At 37.0% G+C, this 13140-nt stretch overlaps 1 protein-coding gene across 10 annotated transcripts in view; it reads left to right on the forward strand.

Annotated features, from left to right (window-relative positions):
* Window positions 1-13140, forward strand: part of NFAT5 (nuclear factor of activated T cells 5) — a 128455-nt gene that overhangs the window by 49675 nt on the left and 65640 nt on the right. For 4 of the 10 annotated variants that reach the window (XM_032284319.1, XM_032284321.1, XM_032284315.1 and 1 more), the window contains exon 2: window positions 9242-9367. Coding sequence is in view for 5 of the 10 variants with exons in the window: in XM_032284315.1 (XP_032140206.1) it covers window positions 9242-9367 (126 nt within the window). In the remaining 5 variants the exon portion in view is untranslated. Of the gene's footprint in view, window positions 1-691; window positions 714-9033; window positions 9368-13140 lie in introns of those variants that run through there. The other 6 variants (XM_032284320.1, XM_032284322.1, XM_032284318.1 and 3 more) reach the window with 5 other exon arrangements.

Raw genomic sequence — 13140 nt, forward strand, 5'->3', positions numbered from 1 at the left:
AGGTTGCGGTGAGCCGAGATCGCGCCATTGCACTCCAGCCTGGGTAAGAAGAGTGAAACTCCGCCTAAAAAAAAAAAAAAAAAAAAAAAGAGTTGTGAATATAGTGCAATTAATTTGTTTTATGAATCATTTGAGAATAAGTTGCTGACATGGTGCCTTGCTGCCTCCCAGCACCTTATTCCAACAAATAAGAATTATTCCCTTACATAATCACAATATAGCTACCAAAATAAAAATTAACATCAATACACGTTTTTTCACCTAGTCCTCAGATCCTATTCAGGTTTTGCGAATTGTCTTGATAATTTCCTACATAGCAAAAGGATCCAGTTTAGAATTATATGTTATACCTCTTTAGTTTCCCTCAATCCAAAATCATTCTTTGTTGTTTCCTGGACTTTTGCGGTTTTTTTTTTTTTGGAGACATAGTCTCCCTCTGTCAGCCAGGCTGGAGTGCAGTGGTGCAATCTCAGCACACTGCAGGCTCCTCCTCCCGGTTTCAAGCAATTCTCATGCCTCAGCCTCCCAAGTAGCTGGGACTACAGTCATACCCCACCATGCTCAGCTAAGTTTTTTTTTTTTTTTGAGAAGGAGTCTCGCTCTGTCACCTAGGCTGAAGTGCAGTGATGTGATCTTGGCTGACTGCAACCTCCTCCTCCTCCTGGGTTCAAGCGATTCTCCTGCCTCAGGCTCCCAAGTAGCTGGGATTACAGGTGCGTGGTTGGCCAGGCTGCTTTTGAACTCCTGACCTCAGGTGATCCACCTGCCTTGGCCACCCAAAATGCTGGATTACAAGCATGAGCCACCGTGCCTGACCCATGCTGTCTTTTGTGTCCTTTTGATATACCCCCATAATTCTTTGAGTACTTTCTTACCTTTAACAAAACAAGACATTCCAGGATCATCTTGTGTTTTGCCTGTCCCAGCCCTGATACTACCTATTTCTCTGAAAAGTCCTGTTACTTTTGGGGTACCACTCCTCCTAGGACCTTTCAGAGGACAGAACCTAGGGAATATATGTATATTTATATACATGTAGACACACACACATATATATATATATTCACACACATATACACATATATTTATGTCAATATTTTTCTGTCTATACATATTGACTGATGAGTTCACATTAATACCTCCAGTTGCAATGCAATACCATAGGGTTCCTCCTTCTTTTCTCTATGTTTGTAACTCACTCTTTGACATTGAGAAACTTGATTTCCTTTCGTCTTATTATATTTGTTTATTTGATCAATCTCATCTTGTAACCAATCTCCCATTGCCACTGCCTCCCACTTTCTGACACGTAAATACCCTAATTACCTTAATTATGGCCTCTCATAGCTTGCCTCCTACATGGATGCTCTTGATACCCAGGGCTGTCCTCCTGCTCACCTGTGAACACCTTCCTGACTCTACTTGATTTCTTACTTCCTACTTTAGACAGCCCTACTAGGTACATAGCCTCCTATTTTGCTCATCCTGCTAGAATTTTGATACCCTGCCTAAAACTGCCATTTGCTCCTGCTCCCTCAACCCCTATAGATGTCTTCCCTACCCCATTTGAACTCCAACACCCCATGCTGGGCTGCCCATGTATGGAAATGCCCTTTTTACTCTAGTCAGTCTTCTACTTTCCTACCTTAGGAAAGTAGATGCCTTTAACAAAATGAATGTTGTCTCTCTTCAATGCAGAACTATGTTGGCACATTGGAGATGCCAGGCATTTTGTTTTAGAGTGTCTAATGTGAAATTATAGCCTTGGGATTTACCAGCTGATTGAGGTAGTTAATGGAGAATGGAAGAGTAAGGCAATTCATACAGATGCCTTCCCTATTCTGCTCAGGCTCCAAGGCCTCACATGCTTTGTAAGGTATTGAAACATTATAAATAAATCATAAATGGTTTACTCAGTGGTGTGTGAATCCTTGATGACCTGAGAGTTTTGTTCCTTCCAGGATAGACTCAAGTAATTTCTTCAGAAAACAAAAAAGAAATTTAAAATGTAGATAATCAGAATAGTTAGGTGACTGGTAAATTCCATTCTGTCTTTCATGCTAAGAGGTTATTTAGAAAACAATTTATTTTTTTGAGATTGGGTCTTGCTCTTTCACCCAGGCTGGAGTACAGTGGCACAGTCATGGCTTACTGCAGCCTTGACCTCCTGGGCTCAAGCAGTCCTCCCACCTTAGCTTCCCGAGTAGCTGGAACTACAGGCTTGTACCACCTCGCCTGGCTAATTTTTGTATTTTTTGTAAAGACGAAGTCTTGCTGTGTGCCTAGGCTGGTCTCAAACTCCTGGACTCAAGTGATCCTCATACTTTGGCCTCCCAAAGTGCCTGGATTATAGGCATGAGCCACTGTGCCTGGCCGAATATAATTTTAAAGTTTTTAAGTGAAAAATAATACCTAGTGGAAAAAAATATATGGGTATGCTATATTGTCTGTGGAACTCAAGCTAGTTTTCTTAATCCCCAAATTGATGTAATTTATACTGCTGTATATTATTTAAAATGACTTTAAAATACTAGATTGTTTTAGGAAAACAATAATGAAATATAATCTGGAGGAAGTGATATGACTAAAATACATGGCAGCAGACTGATAAATTGGCTTAAACTTAGAAAAAGAAAAATTTGTTAAAACAGAGCATCACCTACCAGTTTTTCTTGGACTGCATACTCTTTTAGAAACTAAATATCTAATGGACCTGCAGCCAGTACATTTTTTCCAGTAGAGACGCCAAGTATGATGACTGTCAAGCTTGAAGTGTTTTTAACAAAATGAATGCTGTCTCTCCTCAAGGCAGAACTATGTTGGCACATTGGAGATGCCAGGCATTTTGTTTTATAGTGTCTAATGTGAAATTATAGCCTTGGGATTTACCAGCTGATTGAGATAGTTAATGGAGAATGGAAGAGTAAGGCAATTCATTCCCAAACCATTTTTTGAAGGTTTTTTTTTTTTTTTTTAAACTTAGATTCCTAGAGCAGCTTCACATTTAAGAGTTTTTTAAAAGTAAAATCTAATATTTAAAACAAGATTAAAATGTTTTAAAATGGATTTTTCAGGATTATAATGTTACTAATTATATCAGAGAGTATTCATTGTTTGAGTAAATAATATCTGTTCTGAGCAATAGTTTACTTCTTGGTAAATTTTTAAAGCATACCCAACACAAAGGAGCATTCTTTTTTCCACAGATATTTCTCTTTAGCTGCTTACTTGACAACTGAACATCTTATTTACAGAGCTTTTTTCCCCTTTTTACTATTCATCTCTGTGTATGTGGAAGTCAATAGTATTATTTGTACAACTTTATTTTACTGCTCAAAAGTAAATAAGACAGTCTTGAGAAAAGTCATAAAGTAGATAGACTTTCTGACAATTTTGATTTTTTGCTCCCTGACCCCAAATACCAAATGCCAGCTCTTAGGTCAACAAGGGTGAGGTAGAGATGAAAATTCTAAGAAAGAATAAGAACTTAGAATCCTTTTTAAGAGATCATCTTACTTAAGCCTTGTAGCATCTCTGTGAGGCTGTGCACTATCCATGTATAGCCCTAATTTTATTGTACTTGATTTGGTTACATATTTTAGTAAAAAGAACACCTGTGAACCCACTGTGCAGCTCTGCTTATTTCTGTTTTTCCTTGTCTCCCATCAAAGGAAGCCACTGTCCTAAATTTTATCATTTCTTTCTTTTATCATGTGTTTTTCTTTTTTTGCTGTCATACAGATATCACATTCTTTACTGATAAAAGCTACCTTATAGGATTGTTTTCAGGTTAAATAAGAAAATTGATATACTGAGCCTGGCCCCTACAGAGTGCTCAATAAATAGTAGTTGTAATAGTGTTATTATTGTTGTTATTTTGCTGTGTGAGAACAGCATGAAAAACATGTCTTTTCCCAGCTGTTTCCTGTGGTTTATCTCCCGGTACTCTTTTAAGGTCTTTTTCCAAACATCTTTTCCTGGAATGACCAGTAACAGTAAAGCAGTAGAGAAGGAGATTTGGGTAATCAGCCGTTTGGACATAGAGTGCCCAACTGAGAAGAAACAAACCAACAAAAAAGTTAAATTGCCTGATTAAATTACCAGTTTTTTTCTTCTCTTTCACTGTCCTGTGCTTCATGATAGGATTTCTATCTACTTTAAATTTGACACACTGTAGTGAAATTCATCCACCCTGTTATAGACAGTGTTGAATCATAAAAGATTTAATTAACCCAGAAATAATCAGTGACATAAATGGATCTATTAGAATGTACAGAATGATCAAACAAGCCAACCAGTCAGTGTATTTTCACATTGTTTGCCTTTCCACCCAACATTGCGAAGCATTAATTTATTTTCAATATCTGAAAATGTTGATTTCATTTCTCTGTTTCATTTTTCCAGTTGCCCTGGGCTCTATGCTAATGCACCAACATAAGACAGATTCTTAATTTTCTGAACTTGCTTCCCTTTTTGCTTAGCCATTTCTCTTACATACATATTAATAATTTATGTTAATGGAGTTATTGTATTGCACTTGCCCCAATTCTACTACATGGACACCTAAGCAGCGCACTTATCTTGGCATTTTGGTCAACTAAAATTTATAATGAACTATTAGGTGAGTTGATTACACATTATTGCACAAATTATTAGCAGCATTAATAGAAAAAATATATAAGAAACTAATCAGGTCAGGCACGGTGGCTCACTCCTGTAATTCTAGCACTTTGGAAGGTCAAGACAGGAAGATTGCTTGAGCCCAGGAGTTCAGGACCAGCCTGGCCAACATAGCAAGACCCCATCTCTACAAAAAAATTAAAAAGGTAGCTGGGCGTGGTGGTATGCACCTGTAATCCCAGCTACTCAGGAGGCAGAGGTGGGATGATCGCCTGAGCAAGGAGGTCAAGGCTGCAGTGAGCCATGTTCACACCACTGCATTCTAGCCTAGGTGACAAGAGTGTGACCCCATCTGAAAAAATAAGTAAATAAAAAGAAAATAATGACCTAGTCTTGGCAGACTGAAGAAAGAGTTCTTAGATCGAAAAAGTAAAATCACTTCTAGATTAAAAAAGAGAGAGAGAGAGAAATAGAGAGAGTACATACAAGTTTGTTGCACAAGAGCAGATTTTACCAGCTGTTACATTGATCCTTGTTAAGTTTCACCTTATTCCTTTGGGCACACATTTCAGTCTTTCATGATCTGTGATGAATTATGACATAAGATTTGATCCCTTTTAAGCTTACTTTGTCATTTGAAAATTCAATATATTTGTTCAAGTTGTTGATATAATAACCACTTTCCTCCAGGTTGAATCTATACATTTTTTGGGTGCTGTTGTTTAGAAGTCATCTATTTTATTTAGTTTATATTTCTTCATCTTGTTTACAATAACTTATAAAGATTTTTATCACATATTTTACTGAATTTAGGATAACTGTGCCTGCAACTATTTTTTTTTTAGGATAACTATCTTTCTGATCCTCTAGTAGAAGAGCGTTAAAAGACAAATTAGTTTGCAGCTTGGCCTTCTTCATATACAGAAGCTATGTAAAGATATGTTTTTGTCCATGAAATTTATCAGAGCATTGTGAAATACCCTGGTACTCTTGTGTAATTCGTGTGCTTCTTTTATTACTGTCTTCCTTTTTAGAAAAAATCAGCTTTATTGATACATAATTTACATACTATAAAGGTTACCCATTTAGAGGGTACAGTTCAGTGGTTATTAATATATATACAGTTGTGTAACCATTGCCATTTTTATCACTCCAAAAGAAACTTGATCTTATACCCATATATTCTCTCACTTTCTCTCTCTCTTTCTGTTTCATCTAAAAGTGATTTTGCTTTTGTTTTCTAAGGAAGTCTTTCCTCAGAAGCTTCCATTTCTTTAGGGATTTCCCATTCTGTTTCCTTATATCTCGTGTTTATAAGCCTGGAATTTCATTCTTCCCTTATATATATGAAAAAAAAAAAGATAAGAAAATTTGGCCGGGCGCGGTGGCTCAAGCCTGTAATCCCAGCACTTTGGGAGGCCGAGGCTGGTGGATCATGAGGTCAAGAGATCGAGACCATCCTGGTCAACATGGTGAAACCCTGTCTCTACTAAAAATACAAAAAATTAGCTGGGCATGTGGTGCGTGCCTGTAATCCCAGCTACTCAGGAGGCTGAGGCAGGAGAATTGCCTGAACCCAGGAGGCGGAGGTTGCGGTGAGCTGAGATCGCACCATTGTACTCCAGCCTGGGTAACATGAGTGAAAAAAAAAAAAAAGAAAAGAAAAGTAGATACTGGGGCATAATATGAAGTAGCTGTCACTTAATTAGTACTGTCATTTTCATAGATTTAAAGTACATATGGGCCAGGTACAGTAGCTCACATCCGTAATCTAGGCCCTTTGGGAGGCTGAGACAGGAGGATTGCTTGAGTCCAGGAGTTTCAGAGCAGCTTGGGCAACAAAAGAGACTCTGTCTCTACAAAAAGTAAATAAATACATAAATAAATGCCAGGTGTAGTGGTGTACGTTTGTGGTCCCAGCCTCTCAGGAGGCTGAGGCGGGAGGATCTCTTGAGCTCAGGAGTTGGAAGCTGCAGTGAGCTTTGATTGTGCCTCAGTACTCCAACTTGGATAATAGAGTGAGATCCTAACTCAAAGTACATATGCTCTTATTCAGGATTGCTTTCATTGGCTAGTGGAGACTGTAAAAGCATTTAATTTAGATTGAATTTAGGACTGAATGACAGTATCAATAATTTCTTTCTTTTTTTTTTTTTTTTTTTTTTTTGGGGACTTTCTTTTTGTCACCCAGGCTGGAGTGCAGTGGCACAATCTCAGCTCACTGCAACCTCCGCCTCCTAGGTTCAAGTGATTCTCCTGCCCCAGCCTCCCGAGTAGCTGGGATTACAGGTGCCCACCACCATGCCTGGCTCACTTTTTATATTTTTAGTAGAGACGGGGTTTCTCTCCGTGTTGGCCAGGCTGGTCTCGAACTCCTGACCTCAAGTGATCCACCCGCCTCGGCCTCCCAAAGTGCTGGGATTATGGGCATGAACCACCTCACCTGGTCCAGGTAACAGCATTTTTCAAGAAACTTTTAAGTTTATTCTTTACTGTGAATGAAGATCATTTAAGAGTACAACTTCTAATTTTAGCTTTCTTTCATGATCATCTTTCTTATCTCTAGTCACATTAAAGTTAGGATATACTCTTTAGTGATTAACTAGGAGGATAAAAGTATTTATGAATCCAGTAAGCAGTTAACTAGAAGTATTGTCTCTTACCGTAGATAAAATGTCTTATGGTGCTACCTTTGTATTTTAAAGTACTCATGCAGATAATTAATAATCTCAAATTTTGGAATGTTGTGTTTCTTGGAATATTAGGCAAGTCCCTTAAAACTCAGTGTCTCAGTTCTTTTGAAAATAAGTATATGCCTCTAATTGGTCTTTTGAAGTTCCTTCTAACATTGATTCTGCTACCTTTAGAGGATGTTTTGGGAATTATTTATGTTAAAAAACTATACAATAAGGGATTTTCTTTTTTTTTTTTTTTTTTTTTTTTGTGACAGAGTCTTGCTCTGTTGCCAAGCTGGAGTGCAGTGGCACAATCTCAGCTCACTGCAACCTTCACCTTCCAGGTTCAAGCGATTCTCCTGCCTCAGTCTCCTGAGTAGCTGGGAATACAGGCATGTGCCACTATGCCCAGCTAATTTTTGTATTTTTAGTAGAGACGGGATTTCACCATGTTGGCCAGCATGGTCTTGGTCTCTTCGTGATCCACCTATCTCACCTTCCAGAGTGCTGGGATTACAGGTGTGAGCCACCATGCCTGGCCACAATAAGGGATTTTTTTTTTTAAGTAATAGAGATAATTTTATGTGCAATTGAAGTATTATAAAATACTTCTGAAAGATACAGGATTCTTTAATCTGGAATACAAAAGTAATTGTAACCTAATATAGATATTGTTACATTATGCAGTTTGATTTAAGAGTTTCCTTTACCTTTGCCTTTCCAGGGTTGGAGATGCCTCAGAGAGTAAGAAGTATTTGCATGAGCCATAACATTCCTTTTTTTTTTTCTTTTTTTTTTTTTTTAATAGACAAAGTCTTGCTCTGTCGCCAGGCTGGAGTGCAGTGGTGTGAATTCGGCTCACTGCAACCTCCACCTCCTGGGTTCTAGTGATTCTTCTGCCTCAGTCTCCTGAGTAGCTGGGACTATAGGCACGTGCCACCATGCCCAGCTAATTTTTGTATTTTTAGTAGAGATGGGGTTTCACCATATTGGCCAGGATGGTCTTGATCTCTTGACCTCTTGATCTGCCTGCCTCAGCCTCCCAAAGTGCTGGGATTACAGGCGTGAACCACCACCAGGCCCTTTTTTTATTTTTTAAGCTTCAATCCACAGTGTTTTTCTTTGATTAGATTGTTTTATTTTAATAATTGGGAAAAATGAATTATGATAGTGTTGAATTAAAATATTTGCTCAAGGGTGTTGGGTGAAAGAACAGGACTATACTAATTGACTGGAGAAGCCAATTTAAAGCTGATACACAGTAGTATATGCTATCTCATATATAAAGCATGATAAATTTTAGTTGTGCTACTACAGAGGAAGATATTGGACCATCTTGGGTTATTTAGCATTTCTCCCATTCTGTCTACTTTTATCCAATTTTCAATTGCAATAACTTTTTCTAGAGACTATCTTGAACATAAGGAATAAAGCCAAGAAGAAAACAGGGACAGAACTAATGGGAAATTCATCCTTCAGTTCAATAAGATTATATAATAAAAGAAAAAATATATCACTTTTTTTTTTTTTGAAACAGGGTCTTACTTTGTCACCCAGACTAGAGTCATGGCTCACTGTAGCCTTGACCTCAAGCAATTTTCCCACCTGAGCCTCCTAAATAGTTGGGGCTACAGTTGTATACCATCATGCCTGGCTAATTTTTTGAAAAAAATTTTGTAGAGATGGTGTCACTATGTTGCCCAGACTGGTCTTGAATTCCTGGCCTCAAGCAATCCTCTCACCTTAGCTTCCCAAAGTGGTGATTACAAGTGTGAGCCACTGTGCCCAGCTGCTAATAACTCTTCACATTAGTTATGTGGGATTGTTTGTGAAAAATACAGTTCTCCTCATGAGAGAAAAGATATACTCATTTTGTGCCTATAGTACATTATTGACTGAATCTGTCTTAAAAATTGTTTTCTCTTCTCATTCCCATCCCCCTACAGAATCTGTCTATGATCTTCTCCCAAAGGAGTTACAATTACCTCCATCTAGAGAAACATCTGTAGCATCAATGAGTCAGACAAGCGGTGGTGAGGCAGGCTCGCCTCCTCCAGCTGTTGTTGCTGCTGGTATGCATTTCATTTTATTTTACTAAAGAAAACTAGGGACAACATGAAATCTGGCCAACATGAACAGTACTGGCAAAATTCATATTAAAAAGTGTGATTTGAGGGTTTTAAAAAGAGGCATTAAAATACGTACTTTTAACGTTAAACTTTTTCAATATGATTTTCTTGATGTAATTCTTATTTTTAAAAATTTTACGTTGTCACATCTGTAAGTGCCATTTTCTGAAATGGACCTTGTTTTTAAATATGGGAACCAGCTTAAAGTTGTTATGTTGACTGCACTTTAAAAAGGTTAAATAGCAAGCTGTGAATAGAAAATTATATTTGAGTTCATATTTAATAATTAATTTTAAAGACTTGCTCCAAGGGAAAATATCGTATATGATCTGAAAAATGACTGAAGCACTTAAGTGTCTTTTATATTCATAGCGTGTTACTGAAACCTTTTTTTATATTTAAAAATATATGTGGCTTCATATTTATTGAAAGTAAGGAGTACTTCTATATAATATTTATATAAAGACATTTCTTATGTTGATGAAAAAGTATAGAAAGTAATATTAGAAATTTATTAGCCTTATTTTTACTCAGCTCTCAAATCATACACTTAATAATGATACAGTTGACTCAAATTTTTATTTTACATAAGAATAAAAGATTGACAGACTAACAGAAAAAAGTCTTATCAGTGACAAATTAGTATCAGTGCTTTCTGTAATATTAGTTTGCCCAACTAATATTGGGCTTATAGACTGCTAAGTATGTTTGCTTTAAAAAAAGGAAATATATATATGTGGATATAGATATAGACATATATCTATATCTATATGATATAAAGTTTTATCTGTCCTAATTAGAAGTTTCTTGCCTAATATGACACCTCTCATCTTTTAAAATGGTATTTAAAGTTTATCAGAGCATGGTTTTTAGTAAAGTAGTTTCAAAATGAGAACAGCGAGATGTAAGGTGGTTTAAATGAGGATATTGGTACTATAGTATAACTTCAGATATATTTCTCATATGCATTAACCTATGTACCATTAATCTTGTGTACCAGTCTTTCTCAAGCTGTATATATAGTGCATTATTGAAGCCTTCCTGGTTGAAGGCAGGAAAACTTTAAATATGGCAAAGAAACTGATCAGCCCTACTCACTGTTCATGTGTTGCCAGACGTTTTCTAACAGTTTCTGTGGATTTAATTGTGAATTAGTGAACTTTATAGTAATCAAATTGGTAAGATGACCTAATTTGCTTTATATCCACTGGGTTCTAAAATGGCTATGATGATTTTTTCTGGAATTTTAAGTTTTAAATCTGCTTTTAAAATTGTATTCGATAATAAAATATGACAAAGATAAAATATTTTTATGAGAGACTTCACCTTAAATCCACAAGTAGAAATTGACTAATTGATTTCTTTTGTATCTTTTGAGATTGTTTTTTAAAGATATGTTGAACCTATATAGAACTAAAAGTCTGTTCCTTCTGCGCTTTTTAACATCTGTTGACAGTAGATCCAGTTCCTTTTAAAAGCTGAAAAAATGTTAGGTTTAGAAAAAAAATTCTTCCTTTTAAATAATACCAAATTCAATTTTAGAAATTCATATATATATATGTAGTTATTGAATTTGGGTCACTAATGAAACATTAACCTTCCCCCACCCCAGTATGTTTGAGAAAATCTCTCAAGATAAATTACATTAAAAACTTTGAATGGAAAAATCATGAAAATAAGAAACTTAATCAAAGGAAATATTTTGAAGTCATACATTCTTAATTATCTTGAAATTATTGACCTTATAAAGATCACAGAAAGAATAAGAATATAGAAAAAGAATAAGAATTATAGTTTTGTTATAGTCACACACGAAGTGTCTGTGATCATTAAGTCATCTATAATCTTTTAAAAAAAATTTAGCAACCAACTTAGATTATTCTAGGATTCTAACATCTTAGAAAGAGTACTTTATACTTTATTATAGATAAGAGAGTTTAAATCATAGAATAATTATTGTAGGGAATCGGTATATATCATTAGAATTATATTTTTATTTGACATATTAATATTATTGGTGATAAAACTGTCAAAGAGATATATTTGGAAAATATTACCAAGTTACTCAATGTTTTCCTAGTCAAAAGGCTAGTAGATGTCTAGGGAAAGGCACATTAATTTAGACTTGTATGGTTTTAAAAAAAAAAAAATCTTTAGCATTTTTGAAAGAATATGGGTTGAGTACGGTGGCTCACGCCTGTAATCCCAGCACTTTGGGAGGTCAGGTGGGCAGATCACTTGGGGTCAGGAGTTTGAGACCAGCCTGACCAACATGGCAAAACCTCATCTCTAATAAAAATAGAAAAAATTTGCCAGATGTGGTGGCAGGTGCCTGTAATCCCAGCTACTCCAGAGGCTGAGGCAGGAGAATTGCCTGAACCTGGGAGGTGGAGGCTGCAGTGAGCCAAGATAGCAACATTGCACTCCAGCCTGGGCAACAAGGGCAAAAAAGTTCATTTCAAAAAAAAAAAGAAATGAAAAAAATATGAAATGTGTAAGAACGTTGACTCTTGATATAGTTAATTCTTCAGAGTTTTGAAGGAGCCGGATTGGCTGCTCTCAGGTATGAGGGCCTGGTGGGAACAGACTTCTAGTTCTGCCATAAAGGTTTGTGTTTGACAAGTTTTAAATTAATTTAAATTTTGAAATTTAAAGACTGGGCATATGAGTATTCGTGGACATTTTTTGTTGTTGAATTATTTAAAATGTGTTTCTCAGATTCACCAATCTAGATTTTTTTCCTCTTCATGTTACTGAGGGAATAAGTAAACCTGATGCTGCTAATCCACAATCCAGAATATTGGGTAAAAGAGTGTCTTTCAAACCTTTATCTGCTTCTACACTCTTCACACTTTTACGCGCTCCCATCAATAATATATTTTTATCCTCTAATCCCAGGGTCAAGGTGTGGGGGAAAGGGACTTATTTAGACACAGTTTCTCCCCACTTCATGGGGCCAAGTGTCAGAATCTGGGAGGTGTAGTTCAGAGTCACCAATCTGAGATTTGTTGTCCTTCCCATTTTTTTTAAGAGGTATGTTCTAGCTCTGTTGCTCATGCTAGAGTGCAAGGTGCAGTCATAGTTCACTGCAGCCTTCAATTACCGGGCTCAAGTATCCTCCTGCCTCAGCTGGGAAATAAGTATACACCACCACACTTGGCTAATTTTTTTAGAGACAGGGTCTATTACCCAGGCTAGATACAGTGCTGTGACCTTGACTGGCTGTAGCCTTAACCCCCTGGGCTCAAGTGACCCTCCCACCTCAGTCTCCTGAGGAGCTGGGATCACAGGCATATACCACCACATGGACCTGGTTTGTTTTATTTTATTTTTTGAGACAGTCTCACTCTGTTGCCCAGTCTGGAGTACAGTGGTGTGATCTCAGTTCACTGCAACCTCCACCCCCCAGGTTCAAGCGATTCTCCTGCCACAGCCCCTGACATTATAGGTGCACGCCACCACACCCAGCAAATTTTTGTGTTTTTAGTAGGGACAGGGTTTCACCATGTTGGCCAGGCTGATCTCAAACTCCTAACCTCAGGTGATGAACTTGGCTAATTTTTGTGTTTTTTGTAGAGTTAGGGTCTCACTATGTTGCTTGTCTAGGCTGGTCTCAAACAGACTCCTGGGCTAAAGTCATCCTCCTTCCTTGGCCTCCCAAAGTGCTGGTATTACAGGTGTGAACCACTATGCTTGGCCCTGGATTGTTTTTTAAT

Source organism: Sapajus apella, unplaced genomic scaffold, assembly GCF_009761245.1.
Source record: "Sapajus apella isolate SASKATOON/1434 unplaced genomic scaffold, GSC_monkey_1.0 scaffold15, whole genome shotgun sequence".
In the NCBI taxonomy this organism is placed as follows: domain Eukaryota; kingdom Metazoa; phylum Chordata; class Mammalia; order Primates; family Cebidae; genus Sapajus; species Sapajus apella.